The 20,071-nt window shown below is 42.2% G+C and overlaps 1 protein-coding gene across 3 annotated transcripts in view; it reads right to left on the minus strand.

Annotated features, from left to right (window-relative positions):
• Window positions 1–13,391: 13,391 nt before the first annotated feature.
• vps50 (VPS50 subunit of EARP/GARPII complex) overlaps window positions 13,392–20,071 on the minus strand; it is a 106,837-nt gene continuing 100,157 nt past the window's right edge. For all 3 annotated transcript variants that reach the window (XM_030346942.1, XM_030346940.1, XM_030346941.1), the window contains 2 exons: window positions 16,311–16,500; window positions 13,392–14,974 (listed from right to left, as the gene is read on the minus strand). In XM_030346942.1, coding sequence (XP_030202802.1) covers window positions 14,855–14,974; window positions 16,311–16,500 — 310 coding nt within the window. In that variant the 3' untranslated portion in view covers window positions 13,392–14,854. The remainder of the gene's footprint in view (window positions 14,975–16,310; window positions 16,501–20,071) is intronic.

The following is a 20,071-nucleotide window of genomic DNA, read 5'->3' on the forward strand; positions in this document are numbered from 1 at the left end:
CAGAGGGTCTTCAAAGTAGGGCAGATTTGCATTAGTTGAAAGCTGCCAAACACGACAAGCTTTCAGCCACTTACCTTAGCTTTGCGCAGTAGCGTAATTGCTAAAGCAGCCTGTGACCGGCCAAAAAGCAAAACAGACACACACACATCTTAAAAGAGGCAGAAAAAACTTGTGGATTTGGTCAGTAATCAACAAACAACACCTGTCTCTGGCTCCCATCTAGGTCTTTCAAGCACACTTTTTGAAGTTATTTGGTAACACTTTACAAGAAAAGTAAATTAATCAACCATAAATTAACACAAGTTAATGCAGTAATAATAATTTACTAACAGACAGTTAACTAAATGTCTACTAATCATTTACCAATGGTCTTCATATTTCCTTGTGGTGTTCATATTAACTAAGTTATTAATAAGTACATAAGTACAGGGTGATGGTTAACCCTGTTAAATAAGGTTTTGCTGACCATCCCCTTGTGAGACCGGCAGAGGCGAGGTGGAAACAGGAGAGGCGAAAGTGGGAGGCAAATCTAGTAAAATTAAGCATTACTACTTGACGTATACAGACATTTACAACTTCTGAGGCTTGCTCTGAACTTTCAGTGATTTGTTTGTCCAGCATAAACATAGAGCTCAGCTTACAAGATAAACTACGGCCAAAAACAGTTTGACATTGTGAAGATATGTCTGTGGGTTAAGAACAACCGACCCCAGGTCCTATTTCACCCTTTTGTGTATTTCCTTTCCCCTAAACTAGATATCTGTAACTTCTACAATGACATCATGATACATTGCTGCAGTAATTAAAGTAGGGTTTAATATTTTGTTTTCAAATCACTGTCACATCAACCATATGTATCAGATATTAGGTTTGCTTACAAAGGACACAAACCCAGGGGCTCGGTCTAAGAATCACTGCATGTTTAAATTTTGCAGTGTTCCTCTGACGAGAAATTGGGAATTTGTGATAAGAAGAGGGGGGGGGGGGGGGGGGGGGTGTAGCCATATATCATCACCATTGATCAGGCAATCAAAGGTGTTCTTTCTTTTCGCTAGCTATACTCTAGGCGCAAAATCATTCAGTGAAGTGTCTAGTCTCTGTAGACTTGCTGACCTCAGCGATAGCTGCGTAACTAAATGTTCTCCAAAGTCTTGGCTACACATCTAGCAAATGTACCCTTTCATTGGTTTGGAACTTTTATTTTTCCCCAGACGACACACGTTGATTAGATTGCCTGGGTATTTCTGAGTTCCGTAGTACAAAAGCCCACTGGAGCTGAGTAGGGGAACAGTCAATTACAGAATTCCAAATAACGATGCAGAAAAATATTACAAATATAATAATGTAAACCCTGGAATAAAAAGTTACTGGATGTCTGATGTTTTACAACAATGTCAAAGTGTTTTAGGCTGCATTATTCCTTTAAGTGAAGCAAGCTAAGAATTATTCAAGGATTTAAAAATGATGTAGTTGTACCTTATGGAACCTCAGAGAGGACTGCTCGGCTGCTCATCAAATGTTATTGTTAGAAAGTAATATATTTGAATAATACAATACATCATGGCTGAGGATACAAGACGCTGTAATTTACTCTATGGGGGAAATAATAACCTTCCATTGCTCTCTGAATTCAGACAAAAAAAACAACTAAAAGGCCGAACCCCTTGCAAAAACTGAGCCACACTATTTGAACATCTCTCTACAATGGATTTCAACCATTGGCATTAAATTGAAGATTACACTATCCACTTTGTCCCCCATCATAGTGCTTCTTCATGCTCCAATATTGCCCATTCTGTGGATGTTTACTGGACACCTCTGTTGCTATGGCTAGTTCTTTACAGGGATTGCACTGGCCATACCTAAAAAAACAAAGGACAGGTCTTTTCCAATATGCGCTGATATGTGGAGGAGTTAAATCATCATTCTCTGCAGCTGAAATTCATGGCATCTATTTATTAGCCTATAGAAATCCAGTCCGTTTTTTTTGTTTTGTTTTATTTGTCCAGGAAAAATAAAGAATTGTTCAAGACGTCAGGGATACTGAAAGGATACACCTGTTCTGTATTGTGTATGTTCTGGTTGAGTTACCCTGTTCCCATGTTACAACATGCAGATTGTGTACATAATAGATGTTTATGCTGTGTATATTCCAGATTTTCTTTCATTTGTAACGTTTTGTTTAATTTTTTTTGCAAAACCTTTTGATTGATTGTCTTTTCCCAACCCTTTCAGCCGAGATTGACTATCTTAAAGCAAATAAAAAAGCTTTTATTTTGTTACTGTACAAAAGCTTGGCGTTTTTTCTCTGATGGAAAAGCTATTTGCCTCAGAAATAAATATAATAATAAATTGCCTTCTTCGTCATTTAAAAACGCCAGATATCACAAAACACAAAAACACATTGTTGGACAAACCAATGTGTTTGATGAGAAGAGAAAACAAACATGTCTAATTTATAAACCATAGATATATCAAACTTTCATAGAAAGGTTTGCCCTCAAGTTAGGAGCGATCCAGTCTCAAGAGCTCGATGTAACTATAATGAGATTTGATTTGTTTGTGGAAATTAAACACATCAGAACCTGAAGAGCTCTATGAAACTATAATGATATTTGTTTGTTTGTTGAAATGATTAACATTAGAACCAAACCACTTCCACGGCACAATTAGTATATTTTCCGCATTTGTGCTTCTGCTGATTCAGCAGCATTTGCGTGAGGCTATTCCTGTCCTTGTTTCAGGCTTCAGAGCCTTCATATAATGAGAGGAGATTGCACAGGAAACCGTGCTAGGTTTGTCTCTGTGCTTTGTGAACAGCCCCCAATGTGTACTAGCACCCTTTTATTCTCCAACTTCCACTTGAATAACATTCTCACACTCGACGCATTGACAAAACTGGTCAGATAAACTGTAAGACCGCTTGGCTCGAAGATGGATCCCGTCTCACACAGCTTAGTGGTTGTTATCACGCTAATGGGGTTCTTCCTGGAGACAACTCCTTCTGTCCCTCTATCAGCATCACCATTACATGTAATTTCAAGGTCTGCTAAGTCCTAATCATATAGTTCTTAAGGGCATGGCTCAGGGTACTTAAAGATTTTCTTTGGGGGAGGGGGGAAAGGGCAATCATTTTGTTCAGTTATGATCTGGTAAGATTTGTGAGGAGTGACTTATTGCCCAAGGTCGATAAATAATGTTCTCCCATAATCGACTGTCATTATTATTGCCTTTTGTTAAAGACGATTGCATTCTGTGGCAGAAATAAAAGCATGGATAATATTAGTGTTAAACGTGAAACGTATAGGCAGTCTAGCTTCAACTAGATGGAAACTCATTGATGGATATGTGCATAAGGTTATTTTATTTTATTTAACATTTATTTATCCAGGTGAGTCCTATTGAGACCTTTAGTCTCTTTTTCAAGGGAGCCCTGAATATGATTCTGAGTATGTAGTAAGGACAGTGAGTATAAGTGAGATTATAGTAATAATAATAATAATAATAAATGAAATTTATATAGCGCTTAATATTGTACTCTAAGACGCTTAATAAATATAAATTTTAATTACATTTATATTAAATTAAATTTAATATAAATTAAATTAAATTAAATTATAGTGATTCAATCCCTGCCTTGTATCTACATTTATGTTTTACATTTAAATGTAGGGCATTTAGCAGATGCTTTTATCTAAAGCCAATTACACTTGTCAGAAGAAAGAGAAACTACCATATTGTGCTGGGGCAGTTCCGTTGACCTTCTAGACTCTGATGCGAGCTGCTACAGGGAGCCAGTGGAGGTCAAGGAAAAGGGGGGGGGGTCACATGGGAGAGTTCTGGTAGGTTGAACACGAGGCGTGCTGCAGCCTTCTGGATACGCTCCAGAGGTCTGATCGCGGGGGCAGGGACTCACGCCAGGGAAGAGTTACAGTAGTCGAGGCGGGAGAAGATGAACGCTTGGACCAAGAGCTGACCTGCTTCCCAATGAAGATCAGTCAAGAATGAATGGTTCAATGGGTTACAGCTGAGCATTTTTAAATAGCTTTTTATATATTTAGAATGTAGTCCTTGTTCCCCTGTTTGAGTTAAACATCCTAACCACAACACTATCCTGCTCCCACTGAAGCCTATCCTTACATAAAAACTAACTCAGCCATTGTGATGAAAATGTTTATTCAATGAAATATCAGTAGTAGTATTAGAAAAAACACACAAAGAGGCAACAGTGATTTGTAAAGAAAGGTCCAAGGTTTGCCAGATGTGAACAGTCCTAAAATGCCGACTTCCTACTTTCCACCATACCAGCACAAAATGGACCAATCCCAGTTTGTAATTAGGGTTTTTCTTTTGCGGGGTCAGTGTGAATATATTTCATATTCGTTTAGAATAAATATTAAGGTAAGGTTTCCAACCAAGAGGGATGGGTGGCACCAATTCCTGCCGGCGTAAGCCGCCTCTTCCTCTCTTGATCTTTACACTCCTCTCCCCAGAACACCGTCCAGTCCAGTCCGTCCCACGCTGTCCCACCAATGCCCACCCACCCCCCCTTGTTTCTTTGCTACAGTACACTTCTCGTCTTCCAGCCTGTAAACACCTCATGTTCCCAAATGATCGCCAATGAGAAATGCATTCAAGATGGAAACTCTGTCCTAGGGGATGTGTGTCCAAGTGGACAACCCAAATTGACACTTTTATTTTTATATATATTGCTTTTTATATAAAAGGATTTCTAATTACTTCACATCTGTTCAAGGAAACGCAATCAGGCGTGGTTCGTCTACCACAATGGGGTACCCGTTCTTCCGCCACAACCGTTCAGCTCGTACCGGGAAATCAAGTGCACCATCTTAATGAGAATTGGGAGTTTGGGAATTTTGCTCTTCTTAACAGTGCATCCATTCATGGTCGAATTAACAGGGAAAAGATATCAACAAATATTTCAATAAAGTAATTCTATGGGAAGCATGTACGTGAGGGATGGTGAATGATGAAGTTCCTCCATTGAAAAGGGTGGATACTTCTAATCTTTGGGAAAGCCAGTCCCAGCCGTGCAGGTGGGGTTGATGTGTTTCTGACGTTCTGCTGGGTTTCCATACTTGATCGTTCCAGCAGTAAGCAGCTGTCGCGCTGTCCATCATTGCTATAGAATCTACAGGATTGATAGCCGACACCACAACCACATCCGAAAATAAATTGTAGACTGAAGAGAATGAAATCTATTTCCATGGAGACCTTCCTGAGCAACTTCCCCTTGAACCTAACATCTACCCATGCACCCATACACACATATACAGACAGACAGACAGACAGACAGACAGACAGACAGACAGACAGACAGACAGACAGACAGACAGACAGACAGACAGACAGACAGACAGGCACACACACAACTGGTTGATACTATGCTGGTACATGGCACACTAAGAAAATACCAAGCTAATCATTAGAGGTTTAGACCATTCATAGTTTAGCTTCCATATTGCCTCATCCCTCAGTCATTGGTGATATTTGTGGCTGAATGCAATGACAAGAAGGAAAAACACACTTGGTAGTTTTAATATTGCTGCTTTTGGTTCTGTGTGTGTGTGTGTGTTTCTTAAGAGCGGGGCTTGTCTTCTCTGCTGTCTCGTCACCATGATGTGCCTACAAAGGCACTATTCAATAACTTTTTATAAATAAAGTCCCAGAACTATTCCTCAATATTCCAGTGGCACATAGGAAATCTTTTCCTATTTCCTCTTCATGAAAGAGAGAGAGAGAGAGAGAGAGAGAGAGAGAGAGAGAGAGAGAGAGAGAGAGAGAGAGAGAGAGAGAGAGAGAGAGAGAGAGAGCGAGCGAGAGAGAGAAAAGAGGGAGAGAAACAACATTGACAGAACGATTTATAGTTTTATAGATGGATTATTTTTTGAAATGCTTAATCGATGCACATTTTTATTTTCCATTCCTATAAAGATCTTTAATGGAATTTGAATTGAATGAAGAGAGCGAGGAAACAGCATGAGAGGATGAGTGAGGTGGACAGCGAGACAGCCCGACAGACAGACGGAAAGAGATAGAAAGAAAGAGAGGAAAAATGAATTGAGAGAAATAAAAGTGTCTTTCTTTAACAGCAATGGATAGTAGATGGACCTCAAGGTCGTGCAGATTTGCATTTGTTGAAAGCTGCCAAACACGACAAGCTTTCAGTCACTTATCTTTGCTTTGCACAGTGGGGTATTGTCAAAGTAGCCGAAAAACAACGCAAAACAAAAGAGGCACACGCTTCATCTTAAAAGGAGTACAAAAAAACATGGACACCTGATGGATGTGGTCAGCACTCATGAAGACGAAAAGGAGCCACCTGTCTATAGCTCCAACCCAATATGCCTTTCAAGAATATTGTTTCTCAGTTGAAAGTTATTTCTTTACAAACTGCTACATTCTTAGCAATACTGAGCGTACTTTTTGACAAGTCAACCTCTTGGGATACAGGCAGCGGAGGTTAAAGAAAGTACTTCAAAGGTGACTCTAATCAAGTCAAAATAGTACTTGAAGCCTGACCATGAGCACTTGAAGTATACAGGCATTCAGAAAGAAAATATTCCTCGCTCAGTCCTTTCCAGTGCTCTGTGTTGTAAAATGCAGCAGATCCTTGTGATTTAGTATGCCAGTACACCGTAAACGTAGGGCTCAGATATAAATGAAGCAACCTCACATTAATCAAGTATTTTAAAATGATGTAGTGGGCGATTAAATACTCATTTTTGAATCTCAGGACGACACCTCGGATGTTTGGCCAAAATTATTTTTGGAGCAATATATCTATAAAATAATTAAATACAATCATTGCTTTGGTTACGCGAGTCACCGTAATTTACTCAGCGGGGGAAATAATACTGTTGGGCTCTGAATCCCGACAGAAAAAAAGAACATCTAAAAAGTTTGACCTCCCGTTCGAATTGTAGCCACAGAATTTCAACATCTCTCCGAGTTCTCACAAACGCGCATTCGTCTCACTTTCGCTGACATGGTCTGGCGGCCTGCAGGGAAGAACCAGCGCGGCAGCCTTGAAGTACAGACCGCGGTGCTTAAAGTTAGGGCACCGCGCGGCGTCGTTAAACAGCAGGAGAACGGCCCGGGGATCACCAGCGCTTCCAGAAGGATTCGGTACGCTCAGAGCTTGGCACTCTGCGCCGTTTTACGAGGTGTCCAAGGCACAGTTGGAGACGCAATAACTTGTTTCCGAGTTAGCGTTGCCCCCCTCTTCAAATCCAGTTTTTAAGACATACGGTTTAGCAAGCTTCTTAAATCCAACGACCCCTTGTCTTTAGACACCCAGCGGGCAACCGACAGCTCGACACATTACTCAGTGTGTGAGACTCACGCACATGACGCATGCAGAACACAACACTGGGACAGTGCTTCCTTGCCTTCTCTTTCAGTCTATCAATGTTTCTTTGTATTTCTCCTTTATGCTCTAAACATTCACCAACAATCAAATAAAATAAATCACAACAATGTTAGGCACTTAGGCGCACTGACAACTAGTTGTCACGTGTTTAGGGTTGAAGTGAGTTTGTCCCCTGAGGCCATGAATTAGCAGCCAGGAGGGCGAGAGCCAGCGAGCCAGCCACTTGCTGCGAACCGATAAGAGGTTGTTTACTGGCGTTCACACCGGCCCAGGGCGACGGGGCTCACACAAACACCCCAGATCACAGGGCGGGGCTCGCTTCAGGACACAGGGGGTCAATCCTGCCCTCTCCCTTTACTTAACAATTCTTTAATCTCTCGTACGAACGGCTTGCATGCGCACACGCACGCACGCACACACGCACACACAAACACACACACACACACACACACACACACACACACACACACACACAGACAGAGTGATACAAGATGACAACATAAGTGCAGGCTAGTTGTGTTTCTACTCAAACTGTGCAACCACAAGCACCATCATTAGTATTTTTTAATGTATTGACAGAATAGAAACTACATGTTTGGTTCTGCAGTTACAAAGACATTAATATGATGTTGTAATAACAAACACCATTACCAATTAAAGGCAACTGCCCTAACAGAGACACAATAGTAAGGCGCAATAGCTTTGACGCTGATGAAGGGATAGACAAGGACTAAGGAAAATAGTTAAAGATGCATAAAGAACTGTTGAGTGGAGGAGCTGGGTTTGTTTGGGACGAATGTTAACAGAGCTTATGTGTTTCTTCACACCGGCACCATCGTAAAAACGTCTCTCTCAGCCACATTCAAACACTAAAAACACACAACTATCTCTGTGCCTTACATACATACATGCATACTAACAGTATTAACTGTAACATAGTAGAAATAGACAAAACCTCATGCATAATAAATTATATGGAAAGACAGCGTAATGTGCTTAAAGAACGGCTGTGCTGCACTGATTTGTAAAGAGTTAAGTGACTTCTGGGGTGAACAGATAAAGTAAGATTACTTTGAAACATAGACAAATTATTTTGTTAAAGGGGAGATTTCATTAGCAAATGAAAAGAACAGTAAAAAAAGTATTTTAAAAGCGGGCTGCAGTGCCTGAGGCTTGTTTAATTGCTCACTGTGGACGGTGAGGTTGAGTCACCACTACAGATGATTTAGCAGAATCTGGGGTCCATCCAAGAGCAGTTCAAGGCCCGCCATCGGTTTGCAAGCTTACGCTGTCTGGGGTTCATGTCGGCCTTGGAGCCCGTCCGCAATAGTGTAGCGGGACAGAGCTTGGCCCGTGGTCAATATGGATCCCTGCCTGGACTCCTGCCTGGATTCCATCCATTAAGATGGACGTGTTAATGCCTAAAGTCCCATTTCACAACCGATTAAGAGCGGTCATGACCGCTGTGATCAAACGGCTCCCCGAAGAGGAGAGAGGGCAAAGGACACCCACATAAAGTCCTGAGGAAAGAGAGCGTCGACTCTGCAGTGCGGAGAACACCACAACACAGTCTTCACTTTCACAACATCTGCTTCATGTTTTGTTTTTACAGGATTAAACCATGGTCACCTGGTGTCGTGGCAGTCTTCGTTTAAAGCAGTTGTTCATATTTTATCCAGTCCAAACATACACACACGCACCCACACACACACACACACAGAACCTATACAACCAAACAGCAACACACACACACACACCTCTAAATAAACTCACACACATACGAGCTACAGGCTGTTTCTCTGTGAAACCATCACCCTTAATCCCCTCTTCATCCCCTTCCTCCAACATATTCCACAGAGAAGCACTGGTGGTGGTGGTGGAGGTGGAGGTAGACATATAGTTCCCCAACATGTATTCTATAGGAGCTACCATTGAAGAAGTGTTCATGAGTGTGGGAGATGTTTTGCGACGGGACCCAAACCCAAGCCCATGCCACTCCATGTGTTCTAGTCACATAGGAGTTAGTATTTCACCGCACTGTGCAGTCAACATGGAAAAGGTACATTCATGTGGGAGAAAACATATAGGAAGTTAATTCTTTATCTCCATCTCAAACCATTTCAAATGTAGCATCCATTTGAAACAGGCAGTGGGCCGCACGCCCACACATGGCCACTCACACACACACACACACACACACACACACACACACACACACACACACACACACACACACACACACGGCCAAGTTAATGGAGCATCAAAGAGCAGGTTATTGAAGGGGTTCCTGTTATGGAGGGCTGTTAGCTCCACCCGAATATTGAACTAATTGAAATGGATTGTTGGAGCGTAGACATTACAATACATTACAATAAGGAAGTAGGGCAACACATTGAAGCTTGAAATTGCATGACATGGTATTCCATGCGATAGCAGTTTGTAGAAGTCCTCAGTGTTTTCCGCTGAAGGGTTCAGTTGATGTTTGACTTGTGTTAGAATTATGATTCCGTTCAGTGAGGAAAAAGGACACATGAATCAGCCAAACTTTGTATTTTCTTTGCACACACACTGGCACATTCTGAGAAAGCAGGTGAGCTATACTTTGACGCTACACAGATGACATTTCTTTATACGTTTATTATCATAGTGGTGGCTCCCTGCTACCATACCAAAATTAAATAATAAACGTTCAAATGTCACGTCCGGTACACATATTTGATATTTCATGTTTAATACTGAGCTCAAGCAAACAAAGATGAAAAGCTATGACTGTGCTTGGCAGCAATGTGAGTTATGGCAGTGGTGCGAGACTGCATTCAGTCACACAAGATCAGGACTTCTGTGTAGCTTATTGGAATATGCTGGAATATTTCCACCATTGTAAATGGTGAATGATGTTGTGTGTTTTCTATTAAGTCCTAATGTTGGGTTATTTTTATGTGTATGATTTTGGTTGAATGAATGGGACCAGAGAAAAACATCTAGTTGAATGTTCACTGACCAAAAACAGCTCAACAGTCAGATCAATAGGGTCGAGTTTCAAGAACATCGTATTATTATGATCCGTCCCAGAAATGGGTAAAAACTTTGGAGCATTTGGTTTTATGCTTGACTTTATAGCTCGCAAATGTCACGTTTATGAGACGTATTTATTTATTACCCGTTCCCAGTTGGCTATTTGCCTTTTGGTAGAAATAGAAAGTAGCTTTTTCCCCTCGGATGCTGTTTGCTTAGATGTTTAAAGTAAGTTCAGGGACACACATCCTGTTTTAATGTTACCACGGTTACCAACTCCATATGAAGGATAGTCTCTCCAGCATCACCCTTCCACTGGTAGTATAGCATCATCCAATAAGATCAAAGTGGTGGTATGTTAGCGGTGAATCAAATGAGGAGAAGATATTAAGACCCCTAAAGCACGATGCAGGTGGTGGAGTAATATAAAAATGTCTTCTCCATCAAATCCACACGTAAGCCACCTGTATCGTAAATGGGAAATAAAGCGCTAGGTTGCAACTTGGAACGAAATATCTTGCAATCAAGTGCTCTCAACCCTTTCTTTGAGGGTTTGTCAACCTGTAATTTACTCCAAGGAAGGAGTGCAAAGAGAGAAAGCTGAAAGAAGAGATCCATTCGAATTTCATGGAGAGAAACTCGTTCAGGTGGGGATGTCGACCTGAGTGAGATGGCAGAGAGTACATGGAGCAGAAGCCTCGAGACAAGGTAAACATGAGGGTTGTTGACCCGGGGGTAGACGTTGCTACATCACCCATCCTCTGAGGTAGCAAATTGTGCAGAACGGCAAAGTATCGATCTCTGTGCAACAAAAAAAACCTAACCCTAACACTTAAAATAAAGACCATACGGGACAGATCAAAATGTGGATTAGGTGCAATAGTGCGATAAAATGATGATCCCAAGGAAGGAAGGAAGGAAGGAAAGTCAATACAGGCAAAATACGCACTTAGAAAATAAGCCTGTTGGATTTATTTATGTGCCTTTCCTCATTGATTAGTCAAAGCTTTGTCATGAGATACAAGTTTAACTTTCTGTTGCTGCTTGTGCATATTATGATTGAGCAGTTCACGTTAAAATATTGATGAATTATGCTAAAAATAGGTCATAGAATATAACCTATTTACTCTCGACGAATCATTTAAAATAATTTCTCAAGTTCATTCCTATCATTTGATATTATTGCACTTAAACCGTTCAATGTTTTAATAGTTAATAGTAACCACAGTAGTAAACATTTGCTTTCATATTCACCTATTCAACATTGAGAGGTATATTTTCCCAGCACAGCGCATGTATTCCATATAGCATGCCGTCTGTTGACAACCACATCAAGCTTTTGTGGCACTAATTTCCGACCAATCAAGCAGCAAATTAGTAACACCTGGCGATGCGTTGACGGCGCCAGACTCTCTGCTGCAGAGCCCAGCGTCCAATTAACCGCTCCGCTCTGTAACGACAGTCAACAAGAAAGCCAATCAGCAATTCAATCAGATCCCCACATTTGACGGGGTAAATAACCTATTATACATTGCGGAAGATAGCCCTATTCCAGAGATTATTGCGAAACGTTTCCATTAGCCCAGCGACCAAACTTTACAAAGAGCTTTTTGAAAAATACCTCAACAAACAGAGGCAACAACAAATCCAAAGACGATGATCTACATACTGGTCATTTGTTTCCCAAATAACTAGTTTCAATTTCTTGCTTCAGCAGCATGAGCGTAATCCTTTGTGGCCAGTAAATCCCCCCTCTTCGACTCTGTCCACATAGCCTACTACTCACTGGTGTGTTTGACTCTGGCAAATGCCATTCGGAGAAAGTGCTCCTTCTAGACCCCGTTATTATTCCAGGACTGCTCTATGTATGGGGGCTGTCCAACCGACTGGGGCATTGCGGCCAGCCTGACCACAGATACAAGCTCTCATAATGCCAGTACCACAGCACTGTAACTTCCGGCAAGGCCGTCATTGACATGCAACGACAAGCTTTGGGTTTCACGAAAGCGCTACTGCAATGCGATTAATTATTGTTATTATTATAATCACAGACGTGTCACAGTCACCTTAGACATTTTCCGATTTGACACTGCAGACAAAAAAACGTTAACACATGAATAATTTCCCTCCTGGCCGTTTCACAACGTAATTCTTCAAGATTAAGTCTGTCCCTGGTACTGTATAATTATCAATGTGTTGAAACTATTTAATGTCATCGCTGTGGGCTGGTGTAGCGTTGGGGCGTTTACATACAGGATAATGAATGATCTGCCCTTTTCAGACTGGAGAGCTGAGCAACACATGCATGCACCGGAACAAATTTGAATTGTACAGAGACTCGTGTCTCGAAATCACAGAAGGCCTTTTCTATTCTCCTGCCGCTATAGATGGGCTGTGTGTTGAGAACTTTTGGATTTCGGTTCAGGGGTGTAATTTCTATTCTGAGAGGGCATTTGAGGCAAAGACGACAAATCTGGCCATAAGTACAAAAATACATATGAATTCACAAGCTGACACATAATCGACAGAGCCCCAATCTAGACCCTATTGCTACTGTTAGCACATTGGTTTGAAAGCTTACAACTGTTGAAATAAATTATAAGATTGACCACAGTATGTTTATTTATCCATAATAAAATGAAGTACACAAGCTTTATGTACGATCCTACAAACAGTCTCACTTCACACCTTTTATTCACCCTGTCTTGTTCTCACAGTGGCTAGCCCAAGGCATTAGTACAACACTGGGAGACTTAATTAATTTGGCTGATGGCACTCGTGCGCATATCCACACTAAAGTATCATCATTATGATGGGATATGCACTACTAAACCCTAGTCCTTAACACGTGCTTTGATCACACTGAAAGCACTGTGCGCAATGCGCTATTGACCATAACGGTAGACATTATTCACATGGTTAACTGCAGTTCATTGAAAAAAGGCAGCCAACAGTCAAAGAAATAAGGAGGATTTGGACTGAGCAGGTTCGATGTTAGTGTTTATTACGATTGAAGAGTTTGGATTTTACCGTCACCATGGAATGCTGATGCTACGCAGAAGTTCACGGGAGCCATGACGCGGTTCTCAGTTTAAATATTCATATTATATTATAACATGTATACAGTTGACAGGTTACCAAGTACCGGACCAAATCTCACTTCCACTCATTTGTAAGATCAGATTCTGAAACCAAAAGAGATACGAGAAGCCGGAGAAAAACAAACAAATAAATACAATCTTGAAAATATGACATTACATCATACAGTATTAATCTTGGAAGTGCAAAGATAAAGAGTCGTTTCAGAGCAGGACAAACAAACAAAGGTAACTTAATTTTTCTGAAGTCCAAAATATTTCTGTCTTCCTTCATTAAAATGGGGACAATCATTCAGGACATGCTTTCCAAAACCTAGAAGGGAATATCTTTCTCTGTTAATGTTCAGCGGACTGAGTCATGGAAAAAATGCGTCGATCAATTCTCTGACTCACGAACAATACAGATCCATTGTTTCGCCCTTCACGGAGAAGCAGACGCATTGATATGCAAGATTAGCGATACACCGGGCTCCTCAAAAAAGACTAAATATCCTTCTATAGGAAAACCAAATAAATATCCACATGGGATACAGCAGAAGACACAAACAAAAGGACAAGTGCAGTTGGTGTAGCTAAATAGCTATAAACAAATACAGGTAATATTCAAAATCATATATTATTCATTGATAAAACAAAACATAGCATCCAGTTAGATAGGCACAATAAACAGAACCAAGATTTTACAAAGACAAAATACAGGGTATTATAACCTAAACCTTGGATAAAGGACATTGTACATGTCATTAGTGTGCTCTAGAGGTAGCAAAGCACACCATAAAGTACAGAATACACCAGCATTTTCTCCTAGAATTCTAGTTGTGTCCCGCACGGAAAGAGTTGTGAAAATGTTTCCAATGGACCTGAATGAAATACATACGTACGTGCCAGAGGAGTTTTTCTTCACCTTTGATCCTTGGTGAAAACCAACAGCACAGATGTAATACTACAACAGCTGGCTCTGCCTTAACATCAGGGCGTTTACATCCAGAAAAGCGGTTACATGCATGAATTTTGAAACATCAGCGGTTTTGTTTGTATGCATAGTTGTCCCTTGAAATAAAATCAACATGGCGAAAAACAGGACAGCTCATTTACAACATAAACAAGTGTTTCGCTTTTAATGCAGCAGCTTTCCTAGTTAGCCCGATTACCACCACAACTCGCATGAGACCTGCATCTTGGTAATGATATGAGGAGCGATTCCCGCTACAGAGTTTGTTTTTTGAGGTGCACAACACAACCTATGTGTACAGTAAGCAGAAGATATGGACATTCGACGCGGAGCTTCCTTCTACTGGAGTGTGTCCCGGTGTCACTGGGCACAGCTGGGGGATCATCTTCTCCCTCTCTATCTCTTTGGCCGGTCGATGTCGTCGATGGCCGACAGCAGCTTCTGACGAGCCTTCTTGTTGATGTGCGAGCCCAGACACACGTTGACCAGGTTAGCAAGCTGCTTCATGGAGTATTCCTGGAGGTGGGTTGGACAGGTGGGGGATTATAAAACACACAGACACACACGACACGCTTTATTCTGTGCGACAAATACCTGCTGTTTGGTCATTTAGCAGATGCTTTTATCCAGAGAGATTTGCAGCAAATAGGTCCTTTCTCACGGTGCTTTTCATCCGGGGAGAGACACAGGTGTCGCTTGTTACACTAATCACGGGCCTGCTCCTTTTATGTACTAACCCTAACACGCATCAGTAGAAGACTTCTCTTTACAGGGAAAGCCTCGTCCACGTTAATATGTGTATATCTGTCAACTTATTCCCCCCCCCCCCCCCCTTAGAAGATGTCCTGTCCAAAACAAAGTTGTTAAAAGAAATGACTGTTCCACAACAGAGAACAAAATCGATTTTTAAAAAGCCTCACAATAACATTCCAGGAAATTAGATGGCGAAAAACTTTGCCAAACTGGACATTAAGAGCAATAAAATACTTCTTCAGAGGCCAATACAACAACACAGCATTGCCAAATCCAAAGGAAATAATCATTTGTTTGGATTGAGAACTATTGGTCATAGTGTATTACAAGTCCACTCTAGCTAGACTTGTAAACATGTTCTATATTACACCTAGAAGTGATGCCTGACTTCAATGGACCGATAGTCTGCTCTGTCGGTAGGTTTCTGGCGCATGCTCAGTGTGGGATAAACAATTGGCATCTGTAAAAACATGATGTCATGATTTTGTCGATTTGCCAAACTTCAGTTTCCCTGGTCCACAAGCTTTTCCTTTGCTTTGGTGTGGACGGTACGCAAACATGCAGGCAAAGAAATGTTGTCCTACTCGAAGACGAGGCCCTTAGGCCCCTTCCGTAGCCCTGGTTCATTAAAGTAGCAGAGCCCTAACTAGTGTTATGAGCTACACCTCTGTTCGTCACCATGACGACACCTGTGAGAAAAGTGCAAAGTCTTTCACCAGCTTCCGCAAAAGACCCAAGGCTCAATTGTTCAGAGTTCACCTAGACTCTGCATAGCCTCCCCCCCTTACACCCCCAGACCCTCTTTTGCACTTATTATATGTTGTAGTCTTTGCACTTAAAAATAGTATGTAGCGTTGTGTTGCATCTTATTCTAGCTAGCTTTGTTGTATACGGGGAACGGGTTAACCTAGCAATTGTTAGTGCTTGGCACTTGGTTCAATGAGCATCCTTGCTGTACCGACAGAGATATATATTATTTTATTTGAAGTCGCTTTGGATATAAGCGTCTGCTAAATGCCTGAAATGTAAATGTAAAGGCAAAAGGCTCTATTCAGGTCCACGTCCACTGAGGACCGGGCCGTAGTGGTCCTCCGCTCACCCTGTGGTTCTTGATGAACTGCTCCATGTCGTTCTCCGTCAGATAGTAGGCCTTGATGTAGGTCTCCACAAACTCCTTGTCGGGGATGGGCCGCAGGTCCGTCAGCCGCTCCAGCTTCATGAGGAACTGCTGGAAGTCCAGCTGCATCAGCGCACGCCCCTCGTTGCTGCACTTCTTCACGTTAGCGTAGCTGGGGAAGGGGGACAGGAAGGGTGAGCGCGGTGGAGGTCACTCAAATCCTCAGTCTGTTGCAGGCTCAAAGACCATGACAGGGCCTGTGTTATTTCGAGGCCACCCCCAGTCCTAGGCTCCCTGAAGGCCAAGGAAACGTCCCCAAAGACTTTGGTGTCAACTAGTCACTATGAGAAGTAGGGCCCGACCGATTCATCGGCCTGCCGATTTAATCGGCCGATTATAGCCTTTTTGAAAATAATCAACATCTGCCAAAAAGACGCCGATTACAACCGATTTTTATTTATTATTATTTTTTTATTTTATTGTTATTGCACTTAGTATCCTGCAGATTGCGCTCCTACTCGCCTAGCTAACTAACAACTTTAGCTGGAGTAAAAAAGAGGAGATTGAATTTTACCGTACAACATGAAAGCACGCTCGCTCAGGCAGCTGTGCGCTCACCTCACCAATGTACACAAGACGTGTTGTTTGAGCATGTTGTGCCTGTTCTTTAGTCCCAGGTCATGTTCATTTGTTATACTGTAGACTCTAACGGTGAGACCATACTGCTCAGCACGCACGTGTTAGTCACTGCTCACGAGCGCAGCACATTGGGAGTTAGTTATTTATTTTACATTTTACATTACACTCATTTTTGACTGTAAATGTATTCTAAAACACTCATAGGTTCTGCATTCAATTCACATATTCGTCAAAAGTGTTTAAAGTATATTTCAGGTATCAAAAACTACGTTTTATAGGCTTTTTTTTGTTTTGTTTTTAATCTGCCGATTAAATCGTAATCGTAATTTTTCTCTGAAAATAATCGGCATCGGCACTCAAAAATCAATATCGGTCGGCCCTAATGAGAAGTACTTTTCCTAGACCTTGCTCCTGAGCCTGTGGTGAAAGCCTGATGACACACCTTATATACGTTAAAACTATTCAAAGCAAATACATTTGATTTTTCTTTCTTTTGAATGTAACTATTGTAAGTCGCTTTCGATAAAAGTGTCTGCTAAATGCCCAGATGTAAATGTATAATACACCTGATCAACATTGACATAATAAAAATAGATGCAGCCGATCCAAATGTTAATAAATAAAACTAAAAAGATACAAGAGAAACTACAATGAGAGGTTCCCCACAGGATCGGAACAAGAGATCTCCGACAATCTCACCATCGAACAAGAGTTACGTTCAGGGTTATTCAACCTCACTGCCACACAGGTAAATATAAGGGTCCTTTCAGTTCTGGGATGTAATGAATAATACACATGAAGGACAATTCCAAAGTGTAATATATAAACACTGAACAGAAACAGCACGTCGTAGAGACTACAGACTAGTTGAACATTCATGTCTGGATTTCCCCATGATAAAGTATCTATGTTTAGACACATTTTTAACACAGAAGAGCACGTTTGCTGAAGCAAATGTCTTCTATATTAAAGAGAGGCTATAAGTCGACAAGCTGTGTATCAAATCATAAGCATCCCCTGAACAATTGTGCACAGTTTACCTCACAGTATGTGAAATGTAACGCATTCCAAATCAATTAGCAACACGAGAGCCCACTGTTAATAATTAGCGGATCGGTGAGCACTTTTATGCTGCGAAAGACGGACAAATATCGATATTCTGGTCACAGGGAGGCTGTGGGTGAGCCCCCTTTCTCTTCTTGAATTCAAGATGTTGTACCTTCCAAAGGTTAACTTATGTCTTTTAGCATTAGTCACAGTCCCCACTCGACCATGACGGAACATTTAGCACATAGTGAGTGCATGCCCTCTTAAGCACGCGTGTGTTTGTTTGTGTATGTGCGTGTGCGTGTGTGTGTGCGTGCAGCCGTGCACATGCACATCCATTCTAGCAAAGAGCCCTAGAAGAGTCCCCGCTGTGCTTGCAGTGAAGTACTGAATGCTCATTCATGCCATTGTTTACCAGCAGGTCCGTTGTATTCAACGTCGCTTCTTCAAAGCGATACATATTCATCCACAAGATCATCCTCCTTCCGCCTCTGCACCAATTCAAGCTCGTCTTTTCTCCTCCTCCATAAAACCTCGGGTCACCCGTCCCTCCCCCTGAAGCCTTGACTAACGTCTCCCCCAGCTGTGGCGGGAGCAGCAGGAGCAGCAGGAGCCGCGGCGGCAGCAGCCAGCGGCGAGAGCCTAGCTCCAGAATGCTAACTAGCGCTTGGATCCCAGAGGCCAAGCATTCCAGGAGGCAGGGGGAGGTGGGCACCGACATCATTAACAGCATGTTGCAAACCCTGGGGCACTAAAACAAATCTGTCCTCGCCCGTGTCTGGTTGTGTGTGCGCATAAAGGGAGCGGAGGTGCGTTGGGGAGTGACTGACTGTGTTGTTGTGTAGTTTGAGTGTGCGTCGTGTTTAATAAAGCTCCATCCGAAAAGACTAACCAACAAGGACACCTATCGTTCCCTAGGCTTTCTTTGCAGCCAACTAAAATTGCTTTTGCTCCAAGACATGCAGAGGCTAACCTGGGTACCAGACAGATCAAGAAGCATATTTATTATTTGCATATGCGCCATCCCCCCCCCCCCCCCCCCCCCCCCCCCACTCGTTCAGACAGATTTCAAACAGAGCTTGTGTGAGTCGGGCCAATCACAAACGTTTGCATAAAATGGGACAGGTTTAATACGATGAGCCCTGCGGTCTACCCTATGGGAGCACTGTTGAGGCAGTTTTATAAACAACCTGGATGGCTGCAACTGACACACGTTTCCTTGCTCCGATTGGTTGCAGGTCTATCCAATCGTGTCCAGAGGCATTTTGTTCAGCGGCTGTCGTTAACACACCTTGCATATTGAACATATATGGAGAGGCTCCAGACGAATATGGACGCATTGGGAAATAGGTCTGGCGATGATCCAATAAGAAAGTACATAATATACATGTTTAATATACATCTTTCCCTGATGTATTCATGAATGCCATCATCTTGCGGATGTCTGCTGTGCACAAAAGAGAAGCGGAGAAGCACGTTTACCAGAGCCATTGTTGATACCGGCGTGTGCCCTGGATTTATCAGTATTTCTGTACATTGGCTGCAAATTCAGAGTGGCATGAATGGTGAAAATGATGACCGAAGCCAGGTAGTCTCAAAGAGAGAGAGAATAAGAGAGGTAGAGAGAGGTAGAGAGGGGTAGAGATGTAGCGAGGGGGAGAGAGATTTAAAGACACGTATGGAGGAACCGAGAGACAGGGCAGAACACAAGTCTACATTTTGCTTATCTTATCTCGTCAGCGCACAGCCAGCGACCCATTCCATTCCCCTTCCCCGCCGTTCTCCGCAGTGCCTCTCTCAGGAGATGAAAACCACTCCATTTTTTATTCATGCCGAGCAGATGTCTGAACCCGCGCAGGATAAACAGTCTTTAAAAAGAAGAAGAACTTGAGCGAACGTTATGGGCGAAAACAGTGGGTCTCTACAGGTTGAAGAGAGCGAGGCCAAAGGTGATGCAATAGGTCAGTAGGGAAACAACCTCTGCTTATTTACGAGTTTGACCATAGCCCCGGAGAGCCAAGGGACCTTGGGACTCGGTCCAGAGAAGAGGGGGGGAA

The sequence above is a fragment of the Gadus morhua genome, chromosome 22 (genome assembly GCF_902167405.1).
Source record: "Gadus morhua chromosome 22, gadMor3.0, whole genome shotgun sequence".
NCBI lineage: Eukaryota > Metazoa > Chordata > Actinopteri > Gadiformes > Gadidae > Gadus > Gadus morhua.